Source organism: Pseudophryne corroboree, chromosome 12 (assembly GCF_028390025.1).
Source record: "Pseudophryne corroboree isolate aPseCor3 chromosome 12, aPseCor3.hap2, whole genome shotgun sequence".
In the NCBI taxonomy this organism is placed as follows: domain Eukaryota; kingdom Metazoa; phylum Chordata; class Amphibia; order Anura; family Myobatrachidae; genus Pseudophryne; species Pseudophryne corroboree.
Genome location: NC_086455.1, coordinates 118232158 through 118248448, shown reverse-complemented (window position 1 = coordinate 118248448; position 16291 = coordinate 118232158). Strand labels below are relative to the sequence as shown.

The window sequence follows — 16291 nt, the reverse complement described above, 5'->3', positions numbered from 1 at the left end:
TGGCAGCCGCACCAGCGACTGTTTGGTAGTATCCTCCCAAAACAGTACGGCTGTGTCTGTATTCCCCTACTAAGCGAAACAAACGCCTTACCTTCTCCCCGTGCTCCGACCACAGCCTGGTAACGTCTGCTGGACCTGCTAGTATATCTAACACAGACTCCTGCCGAAACAGCACTGTACTCGTGGGTAAGCGTTATCGCGACCCAGCGGAGAGTTGTTAAAGCGACTCTTTCTTAGGTTCGTATAAGACGCTGTTTAGAAAGATCACTCAAGAAAAAATAGTAAGACTATAAAAATAAAATAAGAAAACTTAGGGCTGCTAAAAACCAGCAGCCCTCTGACCATGGTCCGGCTCCTGCCGCACCAAACAAAAAACTGATTTGCCTGAGCAAGGAGGCGGGGATATATGGACGGGCCCGTTGCATGCTGGGAGGCCGGAAAAGCTTTGACCGATTGGTGCAAATCCGCTGTCGCTTCATCATTTCCCATTGTTATCCTGTGGATAACCTGTGGGCCCTGCCGGAGAAATTGCCCTTTCACCTTTGGGTGGTGCTTAATTCCACTGTTATTGTATTTCTCCCTTGGCCATAATTACAGTACATTTTATTTATACTTATTGAGCATTCATAGTAAATACATGTATTTGCCCCCTTTGCAGTGCACTATGGTGAGTCCAGGTGCAAAGTTACTTGTTTTTAATTACTAGGCTCTTACCGTGGAGCTCTTATGAACAAATCCATTACAAAAAGTGACATTTCCCATCAAAACGACACAAGTGGTGAAGTTTGCTAATGCATACACTGTACAATCTGTGATGACTTAGTAATGTCTTAGCAATAACTCTGTAATGTCTTAGCAATAAAACTCGGATGCTCTGTCACTGACTGCTATCTGTTATTGAGGTTGGGCATTGATATTGTGCACTCACTTTTTATGAGCGTAATATGGATTCCGTAATAATTCTGAGATGTGAATAAAGCGGAGAATGAGGCGTCCTATACTGAACTCATCTCCGGTATTTAGTGATATTGATCTGCTTTGCAGAGGTCCTGTCATCGGGTGATTGATTACCTGATAGTGCACTTTGATTTTCTTCAGTGCTTGGAGACTGCCTGGATGTATTTGTCTCTGTTGGAGAATGAGGTCTTTCCAGGCTGACCGTCTGGGGTTCTCCCGCTGGACTTTTAGTGCCGGAATACGGTTTTGTCTGGTTCTCTCTTTTTGATCTCAAGAAGGCGACCAATTTGGGATCTTAAGTGAGGAAAGGAAAACATGGAAATCATAGTAATCAAAATCCTGAACCCTCATATATTTATCTAACCAATAGCTTTGCAGCCAAAATCTAGGAAATACAAAGCATATTTTGTGATGATTCTCTAAAAAAATATTTTTTTTTAATCTATTACTTTAGGAGTCTGTTAGGAGTAAATGAGGCTCTCCTCTACACAAAGACACTATTAGATCTAGTGTTATAAGGGAATGTATTCGCATCCCAACGGACAGGATGCTGGCTGTCAGAAAACCGGCGCCGGATTTCCGACACCTATCAAAATCCTGACACCGGAATCCCAAACGTAAGTATGCCGTGGAGGGTTAGGGTTAGGATTCAGCAAGGAGATTAAGGTTAGGCACTAGGGGGAAGGTTAGGCTTCGGCAAAGAGATTAAGGTTAGGCACTAGGGGGAAGGTTAGGCTTCGGCAAAGAGGTTAGGGTTAGGCACTAGGGGGAAGGTTAGGGTTCGGCTGCGAGAGGGGAGGTTAGGGTTAGGCTGCAAGAGGGGAGGTTAGGGTTAGGCACTAGGGGGAAGGTTAGGGTTAGGCTGTGAGAGGGGGAGGTTAGGGTTAGGCTGCGGGAAGGGAGGTTAGGGTTAGGCACTAGGGGGAAGGTTAGGGTTAGGCTGTGAGAGGGGGAGGTTAGGGTTAGGCTGCGGGAAGGGAGGTTAGGGTTAGGCACTAGGGGGAAGGTTAGGGTTAGGCTGTGGGAAGGGAGGTTAGGGTTAGGCACTAGGGGGAAGGTTAGGGTTTGGCTGCAAGAGGGGAGGTTAGGGTTAGGCTGCGAGAAGGGAGGTTAGGGTTAGGCATTAGGGGGAAGGTTAGGGTTAGGTTTCGGCAAGGAGGTTAGGGTTAGGCACTAGGGGGAAGGTTAGGGTTCGGCTGCGAGAGGGGAGGTTAGGGTTAGGCTGCAAGAGGGGAGGTTAGGGTTAGGCTGTGAGAGGGGGAGGTTAGGGTTAGGCTGCGGGAAGGGAGGTTAGGGTTAGGCACTAGGGGGAAGGTTAGGGTTTGGCTGCAAGAGGGGAGGTTAGGGTTAGGCTGCGAGAAGGGAGGTTAGGGTTAGGCACTAGGGGGAAGGTTAGGGTTAGGCTTCGGCAAGGAGGTTAGGGTTAGGCACTAGGGGGAAGGTTAGGGTTCGGCTGCGAGAGGGGAGGTTAGGGTTAGGCTGCAAGAGGGGAGGTTAGGGTTAGGCACTAGGGGGAAGCTTAGGGTAAGGCTGTGAGAGGGGGAGGTTAGGGTTAGGCTGCGGGAAGGGAGGTTAGGGTTAGGCACTAGGGGGAAGGTTAGGGTTAGGCTGTGAGAGGGGAGATTAGGGTTAGGCATTAGGGGTAAGGTTAGGGATAGGCTGCGAGAAGGGAGGTTAGGGTTAGGCATTAGGGGTAAGGTTAGGGATAGGCTGCGAGAGGGGAGGTTAGGGTTAGGCATTAGGGGGAAGGTTTGGGATAGGCTGCGAGAGGGGAGATTAGGGTTAGGCATTAGGGGTAAGGTTAGGGATAGGCTGCGAGAAGGGAGGTTAGGGTTAGGCATTAGGGGTAAGGTTAGGGATAGGCTGCGAGAGGGGAGGTTAGGGTTAGGCATTAGGAGTAAGGTTAGGGATAGGCTGCGAGAAGGGAGGTTAGGGTTAGGCATTAGGGGTAAGGTTAGGGATAGGCTGCGAGAAGGGAGGTTAGGGTTAGGCATTAGGGGGAAGGTTAGGGATAGGCTGCGAGAGGGAAGGTTAGGGTTAGGCATTAGGGGTAAGGTTAGGGATAGGCTGCGAGAAGGGAGGTTAGGGTTAGGCATTAGGGGGAAGGTTAGGGATAGGCTGCGAGAGGGGAGGTTAGGGTTAGGCATTAGGGGGAAGGTTAGGGTTAGGCTGCGAGAGGGGAGGTTAGGGTTAGGCATTAGGGGTAAGGTTAGGGATAGGCTGCGGGAAGGGAGGTTAGGGTTAGGCATTAGGGGTAAGGTTAGGGATAGGCTGCGAGAAGGGAGGTTAGGGTTAGGCATTAGGGGGAAGGTTAGGGATAGGCTGCGAGAGGGGAGGTTAGGGTTAGGCATTAGGGGTAAGGTTAGGGATAGGCTGCGAGAAGGGAGGTTAGGGTTAGGCATTAGGGGGAAGGTTAGGGATAGGCTGCGAGAGGGGAGGTTAGGGTTAGGCATTAGGGGGAAGGTTAGGGATAGGCTGCGAGAAGGGAGGTTAGGGTTAGGCATTAGGGGGAAGGTTAGGAATAGGCTGCGAGAGGGGAGGTTAGGGTTAGGCATTAGGGGGAAGGTTTGGGATAGGCTGCGAGAGGGGAGATTAAGGTTAGGCATTAGGGGGAAGGTTAGGGATAGGCTGCGGGAAGGGAGGTTAAGGTTAGGCATTAGGGGTAAGGTTAGGCATAGGCTGCGAGAGGGTAGGTTAGGGTTAGGCATTAGGGGTAAGGTTAGGGATAGGCTGCGAGAAGGGAGGTTAGGGTTAGGCATTAGGGGTAAGGTTAGGGATAGGCTGCGAGAAGGGAGGTTAGGGTTAGGCATTAGGGGGAAGGTTAGGGATAGGCTGCGAGAGGGGAGGTTAGGGTTAGGCATTAGGGGTAAGGTTAGGGATAGGCTGCGAGAAGGGAGGTTAGGGTTAGGCATTAGGGGGAAGGTTAGGGATAGGCTGCGAGAGGGGAGGTTTGGGTTAGGCATTAGGGGGAAGGTTAGGGTTAGGCTGCGAGAGGGGAAGTTAGGGTTAGGCATTAGGGGTAAGGTTAGGGATAGGCTGCGGGAAGGGAGGTTAGGGTTAGGCATTAGGGGTAAGGTTAGGGATAGGCTGCGAGAAGGGAGGTTAGGGTTAGGCATTAGGGGGAAGGTTAGGGATAGGCTGCGAGAGGGGAGGTTAGGGTTAGGCATTAGGGGTAAGGTTAGGGATAGGCTGCGAGAAGGGAGGTTAGGGTTAGGCATTAGGGGGAAGGTTAGGGATAGGCTGCGAGAGGGGAGGTTAGGGTTAGGCATTAGGGGGAAGGTTAGGGATAGGCTGCGAGAAGGGAGGTTAGGGTTAGGCATTAGGGGGAAGGTTTGGGATAGGCTGCGAGAGGGGAGGTTAGGGTTAGGCATTAGGGGGAAGGTTAGGGATAGGCTGCGAGAGGGGAGGTTAGGGTTAGGCATTAGGGGGAAGGTTAGGGATAGGCTGCGAGAAGGGAGGTTAGGGTTAGGCATTAGGGGGAAGGTTTGGGATAGGCTGCGAGAGGGGAGGTTAGGGTTAGGCATTAGGGGGAAGGTTAGGGATAGGCTGCGAGAGGGGAGGTTAGGGTTAGGCATTAGGGGGAAGGTTAGGGATAGGCTGCGAGAGGGGAGGTTAGGGTTAGGCATTAGGGGGAAGGTTTGGGATAGGCTGCGAGAGGGGAGATTAGGGTTAGGCATTAGGGGTAAGATTAGGGATAGGCTGCGAGAAGGGAGGTTAGGGTTAGGCATTAGGGGGAAGGTTAGGGATAGGCTGCGAGAGGGGAGGTTAGGGTTAGGCATTAGGGGGAAGGTTTGGGATAGGCTGCGAGAGGGGAGATTAGGGTTAGGCATTAGGGGTAAGGTTAGGGATAGGCTGCGAGAAGGGAGGTTAGGGTTAGGCATTAGGGGTAAGGTTAGGGATAGGCTGCGAGAGGGGAGGTTAGGGTTAGGCATTAGGGGTAAGGTTAGGGATAGGCTGCGAGAAGGGAGGTTAGGGTTAGGCATTAGGGGTAAGGTTAGGGATAGGCTGCGAGAAGGGAGGTTAGGGTTAGGCATTAGGGGGAAGGTTAGGGATAGGCTGCGAGAGGGGAGGTTAGGGTTAGGCATTAGGGGTAAGGTTAGGGATAGGCTGCGAGAAGGGAGGTTAGGGTTAGGCATTAGGGGGAAGGTTAGGGATAGGCTGCGAGAGGGGAGGTTAGGGTTAGGCATTAGGGGGAAGGTTAGGGTTAGGCTGCGAGAGGGGAGGTTAGGGTTAGGCATTAGGGGTAAGGTTAGGGATAGGCTGCGGGAAGGGAGGTTAGGGTTAGGCATTAGGGGTAAGGTTAGGGTTAGGCTGCGAGAAGGGAGGTTAGGGTTAGGCATTAGGGGTAAGGTTAGGGATAGGCTGCGAGAAGGGAGGTTAGGGTTAGGCATTAGGGGGAAGGTTAGGGATAGGCTGCGAGAGGGGAGGTTAGGCTGCGAGAGGGGAGGTTAGGGTTAGGCATTGGGGGAAGGTTAGGGATAGGCTGCGAGAGGGGAGGTTAGGGTTAGGCTGCGAGAAGGGAAGTTAGGGTTAGGCAGCGAGAGGGGGAGGTACGGGTTAGGCTGCAGGAAGGGAGGGTTAGGGAAAATTTGGTTACGTACAAGTGTCGAGATTATGGCAGTCGTGATGCCAGGATCCCATACCCAACCTGTTATAAAGACTGATAAGCAGATTACATGTAAACTTTGGATCCTCCTCGCACTGCAAATCTACCAACAGATTTAAAGTTATAGTGAAGCCACCTGCCCTCTTAGCAAATCTATTTGCATTAAATGTCTAATGCGTTCACAGTTTGAACGTTGCAAACTAGTGATAGGAAAGGCATGGTAAATGACAGCCTGGTCCATAGACCACTTAAATAATAAGAATTTACTTACCGATAATTCTATTTCTCGGAGTCCGTAGTGGATGCTGGGGTTCCTGAAAGGACCATGGGGAATAGCGGCTCCGCAGGAGACAGGGCACAAAAGTTAAGCTTTAGGATCAGGTGGTGTGCACTGGCTCCTCCCCCTATGACCCTCCTCCAAGCCTCAGTTAGGATACTGTGCCCGGACGAGCGTACATAATAAGGAAGGATTTTGAATCCCGGGTAAGACTCATACCAGCCACACCAATCACACTGTACAACCTGTGATCTGAACCCAGTTAACAGTATGAAAACAGAGGAGCCTCTGAAAGATGGCTCACTACAACAATAACCCGATTTAGTTAACAATAACTATGTACAAGTATTGCAGATAATCCGCACTTGGGATGGGCGCCCAGCATCCACTACGGACTCCGAGAAATAGAATTATCGGTAAGTAAATTCTTATTTTCTCTATCGTCCTAGTGGATGCTGGGGTTCCTGAAAGGACCATGGGGATTATACCAAAGCTCCCAAACGGGCGGGAGAGTGCGGATGACTCTGCAGCACCGAATGAGAGAACTCCAGGTCCTCCTTAGCCAGGGTATCAAATTTGTAGGATTTTACAAACGTGTTCTCCCCCGACCACGTAGCCGCTCGGCAAAGTTGTAAAGCCGAGACCCCTCGGGCAGCCGCCCAAGATGAGCCCACCTTCCTTGTGGAATGGGCATTTACATATTTTTGGCTGTGGCAAGCCTGCCACAGAATGTGCAAGCTGAATTGTACTACAAATCCAACGAGCAATAGTCTGCTTAAAAGCAGGGGCACCCAGCTTGTTGGGTGCCTACAGGATAAAACAGCAAGTCAGATTTCCTGACTCCAGCCGACCTGGAAAACTATATTTTCAGGGCCCTGACAACATCCAGCAACTTGGAGTCCTCCAAGTCCCTAGTAGCCGCAGGTACCACAATAAGCTGGTTCAGGTGCAACGCTGACACCACCTTAGGGATAAACTGGGGACGAGTCCGCAGCTTTGCTCTGTCCGAATGGACAATCAGATATGGCTTTGTGAGACAAAGCCGCCAATTTTGACACTCGCCTGGCCGAGGCCAGGGCCAACATCATGGTCACTTTCCATGTGAGATATATCAAATCCACAGATTTGAGTGGTTTAAACCAATGTGATTTTTGGAATCCCCAAAACTACGTTGAGATCCCCCAGTGCCACTGGAGACATCAAAAGGGGTTGTATATGCAGTACTCCCTTAACAAACTTCTGGACTTCAGGAACTGAAGCCAATTCTTTCTGGAAGAAAATCGACAGGCCGAAATTTGAACCTTAATGGACCCCAATTTGAGGCCCATAGACACTCCTGTTTGCAGGAAATATAGGAATTAACCTAGTTGAAATTCTTCCGTGGAGCCTTCCTGGCCTCACACCATGGAACATATTTTCACCTAAACTGTGATAATGTTGTGCGGTCACCTCCTTCCTGGCTCTGACCAGGGTAGGGATGACCTCTTCCGGAATGCCTTTTTCCCTTAGGATCCGGCGTTCACCCGCCCCTGCGTCAACGCAGCTGCGGTAAGTCTTGGAACAGACATGATTCTTGCTGAATCAAGACCCTTCTTATCTCTTGAAGTTCCGGTTACCAAGTCCTTCTTGGCCAAACCGGAGCCACGAGTATAATTCTTACTCCTCTCCTTCCTATAATTCTCAATACCCTGGGTATGAGAGGCAGAGGAGGGAACACATACCCGACTGGTACACCCACGGTGTTACCAGAGCGACCCAGCTATTGCCTGAGGGTCTCTTGACCTGGCGCTTCAGGTGAGACGCCATCTTATGACCACCTTTGGTCTTTCCCAACGGTTTACAATCATGTGGAAACTTCCAGATGAAGTTCCCACATTTCCGAGTGGAATTCATTCCTGCTGAGGAAATTCAGTTTTCCACTCCCGGAATGAACACTGCTGACAGTGTTATCACATGATTTTTCGCTCAGCGAGAAGTTCTTGCTGTCATTGCCCTCCTGCTTCTTGTGCCGCCCCGTCTGTTTACGTGGGCGACTGCCATGATGATGTCCGACCAGATCAGCACCGACTGACTTTGAAGCAGAGGTCTTCCTAGGCTCAGAGCATTGTAAATTGCTCTTAGCTCCAGTATATTCATGTGGAGAAAAAGTCTCCAGACTTGATCACACTCCTTGGAAATTTCTTCCCTGTGTGACTGCTTCCCAGCCTCTCAGGCTGGCATCCGTGGTCACCAGAACACAGTCCTGAATGCTGAATGTGCTGTCCTCTAGAAGATGAGCACTCTGCAGCCCCCACAGAAGAGACACCCTTGTCCTTGGAGACAGGATTATCTGCTGATGCATCTGAAGATGCGATCCGGACCATTCGTCCAGCAAATCCCCCTGAAAATTTTTTTTTTTTGCGTGAGATCTGCCGAATGGAATTGCTTCGTAAGAAGCCACCATTTTTCCCAGGACTCCTGTGCATTGATGCACTGATACTTGGCCTGGTTTTAGGAGGTTTCTGACTAGTTCGGATAACTCCCTGGCTTTCTCCTCCAGGAGAAACACCTTTTTCTGGACTATGCCCAGAATCATTCCTAGGAACAGCAGACGTATCGTCGGAAAAACGCTGCGATTTTTGGAATATTTAGAATCCACTCGTGCTGTCTTAGAACTACTTTAGATAGTGCTATTCCGACCTCCAACTGTTCTCTGGACCTTTCCCTTTTCAGGATATCGTCCAAGTAAGGGATAATTAAGATGCCCTTTTCTTTTGAAGAGAGTCATCTTTTCGGCCATTACCTTGGTAAAGGCCCGGGGTGCCGTGGATAATTCAACGGCAGCGTCAGAAACTGATATTGACAGTTCTGTACCACGAACCATAGGTACCCTTGTTGAGAAGGGCAAATTTGGACATGTAGGTAATCCTTGATGTCCAGGGACACCATATAGTCCCCTTTTTTCCGGTTCGCTATCACTGTTCTGAGTGACTCCATCTTGATTTGAACCTTTGTATGTAAGTGTTCAAAGATTTCAGATTTAGAATATGTCTCACCAAGCCGTCTGGCTTCAGTACCACAATATAGTGTGGAAGACTAATACCCTTTTCCTTGATTGTAGGAGTGGTACTTTGATTATCACCTGCTGGAAATACAGCTTGTGAATTTTTTCCCAATACTGCCTCCCTGTCGGAGGGAGCCTTTGGTAAAGCAGACTTCAGGAACCTGCGAGGAAAAAATGTCTCGAATCTCCAAACTGTACCCCTGGGATAATACTTTGTACGATCTAGGGGTCAACTTGCGAGTGATCCCACTGCACGCTGAGACTCTTGAGACGACCCCCCACCTCACCTGAGTCAGCTTGCACGGCCCCAGCGTCCTGCTGAGGACTTGGCAGACTCGGTGGAGGGCTTCTGTTCCTGGAAAGGGGCTGCCTTCTGCAGTCTACTTCCCTTTCCTCTATGTCTGGGCAGATATGACTGGCCTTTTGCCCGCATGCCCCTATGGGAACGGAAAGATTGAGGCTGAAAAGACAGTGTCTTTTTCTGCTGAAATGTGACTTGGGGTAAAAAGGTTGGATTTCCCAGCTGTTGCCGTGGCCCCCAGGTCCGATGGACCGACCCCAAGTACCTCCTCTCCTTTATACGACCATACTTTCATGTGCCGTATGGGATCTGCATCACCTGACCACTGTCGTGTCCATAACATCTTCTGACAGATATGGACAACGCACTTATCTTGATGCCAGAGTGCAAATATCCCTCTGTGCATCTCGCATATATATATATATATATATAGACTGCATCCTATTAAATGCTCTATATCACTAAAATATTTTCAGTCAGGGAATCCGACCAAGCCAACCCAGCACTGCATTTCCAGGCTGAGACGATCGCTGGTCGCAGTATAACCACCGTATGTGTGTATATACTTTTTAGGATATTACTCCAGCTTCATATCAGCTGGCTCCTTGAGGGCGGCCGTATCTGGAGACGGTAACGCCACATGATAAGCGTGTGAGCGCCTTATCCACCCTAAGGGGTGTTTCCCAACGCGCCCTACCTTCTGGCGGGAAAAGGTATAACGCCAATATTTGCTATCGGGGTAAACCCACGCCTCATCACACACTTCATTTTATTTTATCTGATTCAGGAAAAACTACGGTAGTTTTTTCACTCCCACATAATACCCATCTTTGTGGTACTTGTAGTATCAGAAATATGTAACAACTCCTTCATTGCCCTTAACGTGTGGCCCTAATGAGGAATACGTTTGTTTATTCACCGTCGACACTGGATTCAGTGTCCGTGTCTGTGTCTGTGTCGACCGACTAAGGTAAACGGGCGTTTTAAACCCCTGACGGTGTTTTTGAGACGTCTGGACCGGTACTAATTGTTTGTCGGCCGTCTCATGTCGTCAACCGACCTTGCAGCGTGTTGACATTATCACGTAATTCCCTAAATAAGCCATCCATTCCGGTGTCGACTCCCTAGAGAGTGACATCACCATTACAGGCAATTGCTCCGCCTCCTCACCAACATCGTCCTCATACATGTCGACACACACGTACCGACACACAGCACACACACAGGGAATGCTCTGATAGAGGACAGGACCCACTAGCCCTTTGGAGAGACAGAGGGAGAGTTTGCCAGCACACACCAAAAACGCTATAATTATATAGGGACAACCTTATATAAGTGTTTTCCCTTATAGCATCTTTATATATATTTCTAACGCCAAATTAATGCCCCCCCTCTCTGTTTTAACCCTGTTTCTGTAGTGCAGTGCAGGGGAGAGCCTGGGAGCCTTCCCTCCAGCCTTTCTGTGAGGGAAAATGGCGCTGTGTGCTGAGGAGATAGGCCCCGCCCCTTTTTCGGCGGGCTCGTCTCCCGCTCTTTAACGGATTCTGGCAGGGGTTAAATATCTCCATATAGCCCCCGGAGGCTATATGTGAGGTATTTTTTGCCAAAAAATAGGTTTACATTGCTTCCCAGGGCGCCCCCCCCCAGCGCCCTGCACCCTCAGTGACTGCCGTGTGAAGTGTGCTGAGAGCAATGGCGCACAGCTGCAGTGCTGTGCGCTACCTTAAGAAGACTGAGGAGTCTTCTGCCGCCGATTCTGGACCTTCTTCTCTTTTCAGCATCTGCAAGGGGGCCGGCGGCGAGGCTCCGGTGACCATCCAGGCTGTACCTGTGATCGTCCCTCTGGAGCTAATGTCCAGTAGCCAAAGAAGCCAATCCATCCTGCACGCAGGTGAGTTCACTTCTTCTCCCCTAAGTCCCTCGTTGCAGTGATCCTGTTGCCAGCAGGACTCACTGTAAAATAAAAAACCTAAGCTAAACTTTTCTAAGCAGCTCTTTAGGAGAGCCACCTAGATTGCACCCTTCTCGGACGGGCACAAAAACCTGAGGCTTGGAGGAGGGTCATAGGGGGAGGAGCCAGTGCACACCACCTGATCCTAAAGCTTAACTTTTGTGCCCTGTCTCCTGCGGAGCCGCTATTCCCCATGGTCCTTTCAGGAACCCCAGCATCCACTAGGACGATAGAGAAATGGGGGCGAGCGCAACAAGCCCCTTGCAGGCTCTTTGGCGATGACACCTACGAGTGGGAATAGTTCCTGCTAGTCGGCCTGCCGACTGTTGGGATTCTCAGCGTGCGGGATGTAGGGGGAGGTGTCCGCCGGTCACACAACTACATCCCCATAAATATGCAGGCACAAGTGTGTACCCTACCACCACAGGTACATGGCCAATTGGAAGAAACTCTGATATCATTATCATTTAAATTGAATTGTATTCAGTAATATTTATAGGGTGACATTGTGTACTTTTAAAATTTGATCACCTACTCTCAAAACGCCAGACTAAAACTTGTGTCACGCAAGCTGCAAAGTACTGCAAGTTTAATAGCGGAAGTCATGCAGTGCATATTAGGAATCTGGAATCCACAAAGATTATACTTAATAGGGGAACTACACAGATTAAATGCTACATTCCTACAAACGTATGCTATGTTGTGGCTTGGGTGGCACTACTCTAAAACGGGTGGTCTTCAGTTTGCCGGTTGCCGGGCTCCCGACGACCAGGATACCGGCGCCAGAATCCCGACTGCCGGCATACCGACAGCTTTTCTCCCTCTTGGGGGTACACGTCCCCCCTGGAGGGAGAATAGATATTATGGCAAGTGCAGCGAGCCCGCAAGGGGCTCATTTGCGCTCGCCCAGCTGTCGGTATGCCGGTGGCCGGGATTCCGACGCCGGTATGCTGGCCGCCGGGAGCCCGACCGTCGGCATAACATACTACGCCCCTCTAAACCAAGAGTCAGCATATTCCTACAAATGAATGAGGCTTGTAATTAGGAAGAAGATAGGTACCTCAGAGACATCTCTGGATCTTTCTTTATTGAAAGGCTTGTCTATATTGTCACACAGTTCACATACACTGTGTGAAACTGCAAAAGAGCAGTTTTATTTCTCCACAGTTTTTACAGACAGGCAGTTCTTAGCAGAAGGTCAGCCGTTAACAAGCAAATCACAGGACATACCACAGGTCACAGCAGGTCTTTACAATCAGGGTGTACAATCTTCCAGAGACCGGTAAGTTCCAGGACTCCTAATACTAACCACTTCCTGTCCTATCACCTGGCCAACTTGTCCAGCATCCGGAGTCCTGTCTCTTGTGTCTGATACCTTTTTAAAACAACCTGAGAGGTGTCTGCAATCAGGCTTGCTGCTTCAGACTTGACCATACCTACTACCTGGCCTGGATTCTTTTAAACCACACCCTGCTGTTCTTTAACCATGCCAGGTATGTTCATGCTGACCCTGTCACAATATGAAATGAGGAACAGCTCACAAAGGACTACCATCCACATCATGCAGGTGAGTAATAAGAGTTTCAGTCTACATAAACTTCACATTATGGGGTAGCACGTACGGAGTAATGGTTAGCACTACTGCATCACAGCACTGAGGTTATGGGTTCGATGACAACCATGCGTGGGTTTCCTTCGGGTACTCCACAATACAAAAATATACTTGTAGGTTAATTGGCTCCAAACAAAATTAACCCTAGCGTGAATGTGTGTGCATTTAAAATGTGGTAGAGAATATAGATTGTAAGCTCCACTGGGGCAGGTGTGCACTGCGGAATAGGTGTGCGCTATGTAAATAACTGGGAATAAATAAATGATAATTATATAATGCTTGTCAATTCAGAATTAAAAATAGTTAACTGTACGCAAAGATCAATATAGCCTTTTGTTCTTACCAAGCTGTGACATCAAACGGTCTTGTTCCTGTTTTCTCTCTTCCTCGGATAAAGCCTTCAGCTTCTCCACATTCTCCTCATGGATCCTCTGAGCTTCTTCAAGCCCTCCTGAACTTTGAAGACCCTTTCCTGTTACCAGACAGGAACTGGGCAAACGCATTTCACCTGAAATGGAATAACACTCATATGCTATTACTAACTAAAGGAAAATAGTCCCAATTTATAAGATTTAGGTTTATTGTATCTTTCGATACACTAACGCATTAAAATATGAACATACGTTAAACTAAACAGAATCTACTTTGCAATGGTACAAGGCTGTAGATAAGAAACAGCTTCAAAACTTTTGTTTTAACACCAAATTCAGGTGAGGCTCCTAGTTTTCTAGACTAATCTTATCTTTTGTCAGTTCCGTTTTGCAGCTCTTCCTCAGAGGTCCTCTCCTCCCTTTCTGTGCCTAACACCTTTAACTAGCAAACACCATATGCAAAATGCTATATTTATACACACACAAACACACACACACACTAGTGTTAAATAAAGTCAATAAACAAACGCAATATACCATAGAGCTGGCATTATAATTCTGATATACAATACAGCGTTGCAGGTAAGGAGGTGCGTATTTGTATAACAGGAGCAGCCTTCTAATGTGCAGAGGTAGCCCAAAATGAACCAATCAGACACTTGCTTCTATTATCTACAGTACAGTAGATCAGGGGTGGCCAACCAGTCAGAGACAAAGAGCCAAAAAAATCTAGTTAGGTACGTCAAAGAGCCGACGTCAAACCGAAGGCGCGTGTGCAAAAATGGGGTGTGACCTTGTGCCTGCTAGGCCACACCCCTGGTATAAAAGACAATGAAAATGCCATATCCACATAAAATACATTTTAAAGCCAGAATCAACATAAAATACATTGAAAAAGACACTTCCACATAAAATAATAAAAAAATCCAGATCCACATAAAATATATTGAAAAAGCCATATTCACATAATACACTTCAGCTCCTCCACGTGTTACTCCAGCCAGCACCCTCCTGTGTAACTCCAGCCAGCTTCCCCATGTGTCAATGTGTCACTCCAGTCAGCACCCTCCTGTGTCACTTCAGTCAGCTCCCCATTGTGTCTCTCCTGCCAGGATTCTCCTTTGTCACTCCAGCCAGCTCCCCATTGTGTCACTCTTGCCAGCACCCTCCTGTGTCACTTCATCCAGCACCCTCCTGTATCACTCCAGTCAGCTGCCCCATTATGTCTCTCCTACCAGGATCCTTCTGTGTCACTCCAGCCAGCTCCCCTTTGTGTCACTCCAGCCCACCCTCATATGTCACTACAGCCCAGTATCTGGCAACCTCAGTTTTCAGTCGCTGTAGTGCTGCTGTGTATCTAGTTGGAGTGCACCAGTTTCCAGGATCTGTTGTGGTCAGGTGACTTTAAGCGTCAGGAGCCACATTTGAATAAAGAAAGAGCCGCATGCGGCTCAAGAGCCACAGGTTGGCCACGGCTGCAGTAGATCAATCAGCAGTAATTGTTGATTGGTTGCTATTGCCTATTGCATTGTAGGTAATTAAAAAATGGTAAAAGACATCAAGGATCAATGGAGATCACTGATCCAACAAACTATAGAGTTGTGTTTCCTGCATCTTCCTTGCCCCTTTAGTCAATGAAAGAGTGATCGAAACATCAAAATTATGGTTGAAAAGAGCATTAGAAATAAAGTGGTATAGGATTGCAATGTCATGACACACGCTGGAACTCATGGCATCACCCAACAAAAATACAACCTTATAAAATTGTCATGGTCTCTGGATAGTTCTTACAAATACATTTGTGCCCACTGACCCTTGGTTTCATAAACTCTTCCCCAGCACCCCCAATACACTTAGAAACATATTAACACATAACAGTAACAATTAATTTTACATTATTTAAAATTCAATCAGCACCCTGGGTAAGCCCACAAACCCCTCCCTCCCCAGGGCGGTAGTACAGCCCCCTTTGAGAACCACTGGTATGGAGGCTGAAAATGCTGGCAGCCTACCTGGTAACTGGGACGATTTGCTCTTATCCGATGAATGGCTATTCCTAGGAGCAAGAGGGGGTACATTCTGGGGATGCGCAGTGAAGAGTCCAGTTATTTTCCCTGCTTCAGAAATCCTTTTGGCAGCCATTTTTTGAGCAAAGATGCTTAAATTCCCGGTTCCAGGCATAGCCTACAGGTAGAACCATAAAGACATAGGTTTTGTTTACATTGTTCAAATACAGTTTTTTTCCTATTGTATAGTTCATTCACATATGATATTGCACAATGTTTCATGTCAAATGGGGTTGGCCTGTTTCCTTAAAATGTGTAAAGTAAATGAGTCCTGTTGGGTGCTCTCCGGCAGGCACGTAGTTTAGCTGACAGAACAAAACATAGAATCATTGCACAGGCCCTCATCAACAAACACACTGGACCAGCTGTACTGACTGCCAAGATCGCCAAAGGTGCGAGATGCTGGTATATAGTGTACAAAAACTCCGGCACTCCAGGCCTCCCCATCATGGCGTAGCTTGCTCCGGTGCCCTCCTCAGGGCAAAACCCTTGTATTTGTACAGGTAAAGAAAGAGGCGGCACTAAGGAGACTTGTGAATTATCAAAGCAGTGTAATCAATACGGCCAACGTTTCGGGGACCACCTCCTGAAGACGGGGATGTGGTCCCCGAAACGTTGGCCGTATTGATTACACTGCTTTGATAATTCACAAGTCTCCTGAGTGCCGCCTCTTTCTTTCCCAGTATATATATATATATATATATATATATAAAAACACTTCAAAAGTGCTAGGCCCCCCCAATGTGCCCCGTCCCCATGTCCTGATTTGGACTTTCATGATTATGTATGAGTTAGTGAGGCTGGTGTTATAATGGGAGATAGTAGAAAGAGCTTTGCCGGTTATTTAAAAATGGATATTTGCACAGGGTTATTTGTGAGCAGGGAAGCCACAAAAGATCCTCTAATACATACATCTCTATACTTCCAGTTGCTACTGCTCCTCAGACACAGACAGGAGGAAGCAGAGGTGAAGAGGTGATCGATCAGTGAATGACCCAAACATTGGTCACTGCCTTATGGCAGGTCATAGGCGACAGGAGAGTTTTCTCTAGAACAGAACTCACTATTGTGCTATACATAGACAGGACAAGTGATTGAGCCACTTAA

At 48.3% G+C, this 16291-nt stretch overlaps 1 protein-coding gene across 2 annotated transcripts in view; it reads right to left on the bottom strand.

Moving 5' to 3' along the window:
- RPAP1 (RNA polymerase II associated protein 1) overlaps positions 1 to 16291 on the bottom strand; it is a 210377-nt gene that overhangs the window by 124391 nt on the left and 69695 nt on the right. For both annotated transcript variants that reach the window (XM_063947921.1, XM_063947922.1), the window contains exons 5-7: positions 15131 to 15302; positions 13091 to 13255; positions 1072 to 1251 (exon numbers count right to left, since the gene is read on the bottom strand). In XM_063947921.1, coding sequence (XP_063803991.1) covers positions 1072 to 1251; positions 13091 to 13255; positions 15131 to 15302 — 517 coding nt within the window. The remainder of the gene's footprint in view (positions 1 to 1071; positions 1252 to 13090; positions 13256 to 15130; positions 15303 to 16291) is intronic.